Source organism: Argopecten irradians, chromosome 7, assembly GCF_041381155.1.
Source record: "Argopecten irradians isolate NY chromosome 7, Ai_NY, whole genome shotgun sequence".
In the NCBI taxonomy this organism is placed as follows: domain Eukaryota; kingdom Metazoa; phylum Mollusca; class Bivalvia; order Pectinida; family Pectinidae; genus Argopecten; species Argopecten irradians.
This window is the reverse complement of record NC_091140.1, coordinates 9,836,414-9,844,777: the sequence shown is the minus strand read 5'-3', so window position 1 is coordinate 9,844,777 and position 8,364 is coordinate 9,836,414. Positions and strand designations below refer to the sequence as shown.

At 31.0% G+C, this 8,364-nt stretch overlaps 1 protein-coding gene across 6 annotated transcripts in view; it reads right to left on the bottom strand.

Moving 5' to 3' along the window:
• Positions 1–1,024: 1,024 nt before the first annotated feature.
• LOC138327502 (anoctamin-7-like) overlaps positions 1,025–8,364 on the bottom strand; it is a 49,170-nt gene continuing 41,830 nt past the window's right edge. For 3 of the 6 annotated variants that reach the window (XM_069273635.1, XM_069273636.1, XM_069273638.1), the window contains 3 exons: positions 6,943–6,993; positions 2,879–2,973; positions 1,025–1,565 (listed from right to left, as the gene is read on the bottom strand). In XM_069273635.1, coding sequence (XP_069129736.1) covers positions 1,522–1,565; positions 2,879–2,973; positions 6,943–6,993 — 190 coding nt within the window. In that variant the 3' untranslated portion in view covers positions 1,025–1,521. The remainder of the gene's footprint in view (positions 1,566–2,878; positions 2,974–6,942; positions 6,994–8,364) is intronic. The other 3 variants (XM_069273639.1, XM_069273640.1, XM_069273641.1) reach the window with 1 other exon arrangement.

Here is an 8,364-nt window from a genome sequence, read left to right as displayed (position 1 = left end):
GGTCTAATTTTCTTGCATTTTTCATGTAGATTTCAAATCTATAAAGATAAATGGGTGTTCTCGAACTACTTTTTGAGATATTTGAGCTTGAAAATATACCATCCCTGCAAATTTGCTGACCGAAAATAGAAAAATTCATAAAATTATGTTTTCTGTAATATTAGGGTGAATGTAGTCTCGATCCTGTTGATTTTTTGTCCTAATTTTCTTACGATAGAACAATATACAAAACTATTTTATTTTTTACAAATGCTAACTAATTTTTGTTATTTCCCAGGACCGTTTCTATACGTAATTATCATGTTTTGCCATATTTTCTCCAGTAAAAAATCAATGAATAGGCCAAAAAGGAAATGAAAATCCATGTCAATTTCACAATATTTGTATATGATATGCCCAAGGTAATATGTTTTTCAAATATCATATAAAAACACGAGGTCCTCGATCAAAATTTCACAATTTTGTAAGCTTGAAGTTTGTAACTCGCAACCCTACCCCCATTTCATCCAGTGCTAAGATGGGTTATAATTGATTATTTTTTGAAAATCATGCCGCCAAAAAACATTCCACATCAGTTCATACGTTTTTGTGATATTATATCTGGTTTATGTCTGTTAGTTTTTATGATTTTCTCCAAATTGTGTGTTTAAAGGAAATCCGTATGCGATTTTTTTAGAATTCCGGAATTTCGGTCGGGCCGGGTCCCCTCTTATGATTTATAGCGACGACGGCACTTCGGTGTTTAAAATTCCATTCCCATTTACGACAGGGACCGCAAAAACCTGAGAGATAGCATAATAATTTTCACTTCACTGCTTTTATTTGATTTATTTAATGATTTTAAACATTCAATATTATATGTAGACATTTTCACCTATTGAAAAAAATATCCAAGTGTGATGTCGCGGCGTATCGTAAACCATTCTGGAATTCAAAACAACCTCCGCAACTTCCGGTATAGCGTCATATGAATTGGCGCGATTTTTCAAAGTATGGACCTACCTTAAGTTCTCATAATATGGCTTTAAAAATCTATAGTTTACTATATTATTATAAATATAAGTGCCATTATAAATGATAATTCTACTAAAGACTCACAAATTATTGTCTGTTTGTGTAACATTTATGATCATTTCATATGCTATAATAAGAACCTAGGAGCATTTATATCATCACTTTTGTTGTCAAATTCATAATTAAAACACAATTAAACTGATATGTCTCACCATAAAGGCACATAAAGAGATTGTATAATACAAAAGATGATCTAGATATAAACTCAATAAAGATATTCCATTGAGGGAGTATCTGTTCAATTTTAAATGTACAATACATCAGTAAGGACGAATATTTAATAAATAAAGAGATTAAAATCATAAACTTATATATAATTATCACAATTTATATTAGATGCACAATAAAAATATATATTACATGACAACTTTATTATCTCCCCTGAAAACTAATTATCTCCCGTGTAAAGTGCGCATTTTGGTTGATGGCTACTGTTACTACGGTAAACTACTCGTGGTCACTATCAGACGAACTACTGGTCAGCCAACCATCTGAAATGATAAAATCTGAAATTAGCCTCAATCATTTATCATTCATATTGTGTCTTACAAATGTATAAGAAATCAGAAATGTGGTTTTTTTTCCATAAGAAATCAGGCACCACAAGAACACTATTGAAGTGCTTTGGGTGCAGACAAATACTGTAAATTTAAATGAAATGTAAATAATATTTATGAGCCGCCGATTAGCGATTTTCACTGGGAGTGGAGTAATAATTTACTTACCTCAGTACTAGTGTTGTCCTTTTAAAATTTACATGGGGATTAAAGTTAGTAGTTGAAGATGTCTATTTTATGGTTGTCTTTCTAAGGGGGATTTCACATACCAACTATGTCATGCCTTCCATAAATTCTAGGAGAAACTTTTTTTTGTGTGAATTTTAGCAATGGTAAGGTTTAATTTAACTTAAGCCTTTTTGTCAGTTGATGGTGAGCATTCTCTCCAAGAGGTTATGATGGAGAGTGGGGGAGGTGAAGGTATGAGATAGTCAAAGGGTGTAGAGATTGTAAGTGATCAGAGCCCATGGAGTATCAAGGATGACCTTGGGGGAATTAACCCGTTAAGAACTCCTTTTTGAGGCAGACACTTCCATTATAATTTACATTCCTTGTCTTTTTGTTAAGGTATGTTTAATTTTCTCTCTGTGCTGTTTTACTTGCTTTTACCATTTTTGTTGATGGCATATAAGCAGCATCATTTCATGATAACATTTTTTGTCAGTGATGAGTTTGTTCTATACTTCTAACTATTGGGTAATACAGTGTGAGTTTGCTATTGTGTACTTCGAGTTGCCTTCATCCTTTTTTATAGTATGTTAATCTCGACCTTTCAACTAAACTGAGCTATTCATTTTATTAGAGGCAGTTTACTTTTGTACCTTTTTATTGGTAGCAGTTTGTCCGATGATAATTCAGCTTTTTTTATACTCACCTTTGCCTTTTTTGTTGGTAGCAGTTTGTCCTATGACAATTCCTTTTTTTTATACTCACCTTTGCCTTTTTTGTTGGTAGTAATTTGTCCTATGATAATTCAGCTTTTTGATTTGTACTCACCATCGCCTTTTTTGTTGGTAGTAATTTGTCCTATGATAATTCAGCTTTTTGTTTTGTACTCACCATCACTTTTTTTGTTGGTAGCAGTTTGTCCTTTGATAATTCAGCTTTTTGTTTGTACTCACCTTTGCCTTTTTTGTTGGTAGTAATTTGTCCTATGATAATTCAGCTTTTTGTTTTGTACTCACCATCACTTTTTTTGTTGGTAGTAATTTGTCCTATGATAATTCAGCTTTTTGTTTTGTACTCACCATCACTTTTTTTGTTGGTAGCAGGTTTGCCATCAGTGGTAGTGTTCTTGGCTTTAGATTCCACTTCTACTCCAGATAAACTCACTTTCCCATGACTACAACATACAAGGAGAATTCACAGTAAGGTTTAAGACTTATAACTAGAAATAGATTTTTACCTGGGATTATAAACAGGTCAGGAAGCTAGTGCTCACCAAAAAATAAACTCAAACATAGTAAAGTTCTGGTAACCATCAATATTTCAGGGGAGATAATAATCAGAAAAATATGAATTTTTTTTAAACTTTGAAAATAACTACAATTTGTTTTTTTTGTAGTATCTATTGAACATGTATATTGTAATTATAATTGCAAATTTGCAAAATTATCACTAAAACCTTTTTTGTTGTTTATATGTGTGGTAATATTTTTCATGTACCTAAATGTATATCTACAAATTCTAGATAATAATAATACTCATAGGTTTTTCCCAACTAAGTAGCATACTACATAACTTTAGCATTCATTAAACATTGACGGAAAAAAACCGGGTGGCATGCTGTTTTACTTTATGGTATTAATTCAGGGGAGGTAATAATAAACATTAATACCATTAATATATATATACTTAATGGTATTCATTCTGGGGAGATAATAAGCAGTTATACCATGTTATACTTAATTATATTAATTTAGGGGAGATAATAAGCAGTTATACCATGTTATACTTAATTATATTAATTTAGGGGAGATAATAAGCAGTTATACCATGTTATTCTTGTGGTTTTAATTCAGGGGAGTTAATAAACTACAACAGAGGAAGAAAATAAAACAAAGTTACAACATTCATTTCAAATTTAAATAACAATAACATTATATTTTTACATAAGGGTTCTGCTTGCCACAGTAAATAGATAATCCTTAATTGCATCTTATATATTCTGTATCTTGGTGTGGTAAACCTAATACTCCATTAATTAACCACAATAGATGTTGTGAGATATATATTTGTATTATTCTAACTACAGTAATTTGATTATAAGATACCAGTAGTTATTCTGTCAATAGTGCTACATAATACTGAGTATCTTACAACATAGTTGTTTATTTCCACAAGGAGAAATTTCATGATCTCCTCTCCGTAATTAATTTTTGGGGAAAAATTTTCCGCCCATTTATCAATTTCTAACAGTAATAAGCTGTACAGATGATCTTTCTTTTAATAAATGCTATCATAATAGCAGGTATATCATTTAGCAGAAATTTAATTAACCGAGAAAACAGCAAAATGTAATCCCCTGTTAATAAAAGTGACTACATGTATATATATATGTAAACAAAGAAATATAGAATAGTTTTTTATAAGATATAAAACAAATAGACAACAGTAAAAACTTAAAGGCCTACTACCTTTCCGAAGCAAAATTTAAAGTTTTCTTGAAAACATTTATACAAAAAAAAATACAAAGTGATGGCCTAAAATGAGGTAACAACACCAAACATTTTGGTACATATCTGAGACAACAAACAAAACGACGAGGTGTTATCCTGATGTACAGTACCAAAAACAGACAAAAATCTTCATTCATGCAGCTAAGACGATATATTTTTATACATTTATATTTTTTTTTATCTTTTTTTGATTATCTTTTTTGTCAAAATAATATACACAATCTGCTGAAAGTAACAGTGTACACACCATACCAGTCATCAAAACGACACACATTAAATTTTCACTGCTTGTGTAGGCTAACAATATCAAAGCATAATATTCACATTTTTCCCAGGTACAAGAGTCCCACATACAGTCAAACCTGTAATAATGACCACCTGTTTTATATAAAATCACTGTCTGGGAAGTTCCAGAACAGAAAAAAATGAACGAAATAGAAAATTTGAGTGGTCTTTAAGACAGGTAGACAACAGTAAAACTTAAAGGCCTACTACCTTTCCGAAGCAAAATTTAAAGTTTTCTTGAAAACATTTAAGTTTTTAGAAATGATTACAAAAAAAAATACAAAGTGATGGCCTAAAATGAGGTAACAACACCAAACATTTGCAAGATTTCCTTTGTAATATAGCATAACTGTAGAGATTCATTTCGCTGTTTTGCTGTCTGGCACTGTAATAGTCAACTACCGCGCGGTGTTTAGGACAACAGGGGAAATATAAAACGACCCGCGTTATGAAAATTTACATTTTATTTATTTTAATATAATTTTTTCAGAAGATGATGAGGAGTGTATTATCAAAGGAAAGTTAATAACTTTTGCGGCTATACAAAATTATCGATCTCGTTTTATCTTCCTATTTCTAAAATCAAAAGCATTTTCAGAAAGGTGGGCCTTTAATAACAATACACAGTACAAATATACAATAATCTGACGTGCTTGAACTGACCTTTATAATGTACATATCTGAGACAACAAACAAAACGACGAGGTGTTATCCTGATGTACAGTACCAAACAGACAAAAATCTATTCATGCAGCTAAGACGATATATTTTTATACATTTATTTTTTTTTATCTTTTTTGATTATCTTTTTTGTCAAAATAATATTCACATCTGCTGAAAGTAACAGTGTACACACCATACCAGTCATCAAAACGACACACATTAAATTTTCACTGCTTTTGTAGGCTAACAATATCAAAGCATAATATTCACATTTTTCCCAGGTACAAGAGTCCACATACAGTCAAACTTGTATAATGACCACCTGTTTTATAAAATCACTGTCTGGGAGTTCCAAACAGAAAAAATTGAACGAAATTTGAACTGGGTATCAAGAGCACTTCATTATAAAGGTTTTTTTCTTTGACATTTGAGTGGTCTTTATAGACAGGTTTAATTTGACTTTAATACATTAAGTGTTTATACTTATATCATACAGTGTCAAATGAAGTGATTGTGGAATTAAAAATGAAATTGTGAATCATGACTCATAAAAATACGATCCAGTACATTTGATTCATCAATAGAGGACTCTATATTAAAGTTGACTATAAGTTAAGTTTAGTTTATTTTCCAGTACAGGATTGAGATCCTCTACACTGGACTCATAATCATACAATAAATACATACATGATATATAATGTACATGTAGCATTGCAGGTAATAATCTATAAAGTTTCGTTAGTTAAGTTTTTAAGAAATGTTCAATTTCCATGTTGATAATTTCAAGGTGTTCATGTTTATTATAGCCTGGTCAACTAGGACTTTCTCAAAACATTTACTATAGTAATTCATTCTTTTTTAACATAAAAGATTATTAAAATCTACACATTTATTGTGCACATATATCCATGACCTTCAAATGTCATTTTGTACAGGTACAGTATATTACTATGACATAGATAGAAATCTCTGCTGAGAAGTCAAACATTTTCTATGGCAATTTTTTTTGTATAGTTTCTTTGAAATAGTTCATACTATAGATGAAAATGGAAAAAAAATTAAGGTGGTGTGCTATATTTTGAACTAATGCGAATAAAAGATATCTACCAGTATTTGATATATATTTGTGATTCTATCAAAATTTCACTGTTTTGACCATACACACAATATTCGGATGAACTAATAAAAAAGCCATATCTTTCAAATTGGGTAACTGTAAAGTATGACTGCATATTCGCAAAATTGACAATGCTATCATTTTAGAAGGTTGAAAAGAGAAAAGACAAAAACATTATTAAATATTGGGATAAAATGAGAGGAGATTTTAATGGGATAACATACGATCAGAAAGAGAAATGTCTATGATCATTATGCAGGAGTCTTAATACAAAATGTATACACTGTATCTGATCTTGGAAACTATTTGATAAAGAAAGTTTTTGAGAGAGAAATAATTATTTTATACCACATTTGTCAGACAGACACTTATACAGTGATCTGTAGCTATAAGCTTAGGATGGGAGGTAATACGGTTATACATTTGTAGGGGTTAGATCTAATACATCTGTCAAAGACATGGACATGTTATGAGACCAACGACAAATGCTACATGTAGATTCTGATTATAGATGATACACTAGACTGTCTATAGCAGTCACACTTTACCATCATGCAGTGCTATATACCTGTTGTTTTTCTCCTGGTCACCACAGTACCATAGCTCCTCATTTAAACCACTAAAATATTGCATAAAGAACTCATTCAGAGCTTTCAATGTCATGCATAAATCAATCTGGGGATATAATTAATTATTTAGATATAATTATAAGGGGAGATAATTTATGTCATAGATAAATCAACCAGCGGAGATAATAAATATATATGTGTTAATTAAGGAAGATAATTTATGATAAAGACATATTAATAAGGGAAGATTATCTATGTTATAAATAAATCAGAGAAAGATAAATAATGTCAAAGATAAAATAATCAGAGGAGACAATCAATATCATATGTAACTTGAGTGAAGAAGAAAACTAATGTTAAGATGCATTGATGGATTATAGTTTATAAAGTTAAAATCTTCAAAAAAGGAAGAAATTGAATTTTAAAAAAAATCAGCACAATCTTTGTATCATAGCAAGTTTTAAAGCAGTGTAAAACCTTCAAAACTGTTACTGTAAAATTTTAGAATGATATATAAATTACAATATATAATAGACATGAATAAGATGACTATCTAAAGTCTATTATCTAGCCTGAAGATGTAGTATTCTAATTATCTCCAGCAATAAACATGATTAGACTTCAATAAGCCTATTGCATTTTGATTATAGCCTAAAACTTGAATTAATAACACATTAATGTACATATACATATATATATACTTATATTGGTGCACAAATGTAAAATTCTAAGCAAAATGCTCAACTAATGCACCAATGATAAATATATCTACTTTTACACAGCAAGAAAAATAGTTAAATTGAAAAGTCAACATTCACTGTTAAAACAAGATTAATACTAGAATGTATCGCTAGTACAACCAAAGTGTTATCATCATTATCATCATTAGAACATCAACAAAGGGGAGATAACCATCATCTCACTCAAAGTCATCAGACATCAACACAGGGGAGATAACCATCATCTCACTCAAAGTCATCAGACATCAACACAGGGGAGATAACCATCATCTCGCTCAAAGTCATCAGACATCAACACAGGGGAGATAACCATCATCTCACTCAAAGTCAACAGATATCAACACAGGGGAGATAACCATCATCTCACTCAAAGTCATCAGACATCATCACAGGGGAGAAACCATCATCTCACTCAGTCATCAGACATCAACACAGGGAGATAACCATCATCTCACTCAAAGTCAACAGATATCAACACAGGGGAGATAACCATCATCTCATTCAAAGTCATCAGACATCACCACAGAGGAGATAACCATCATCTCACTCAAAGTCATCAGACATCAACACAGGGGAGATAACCATCATCTCACTCAAAGTCATCAGACATCAACACAGGGGAGATAACCATCATCTCACTCAAAGTCATCAGACATCAACACAGGGGAGATAACCATCATC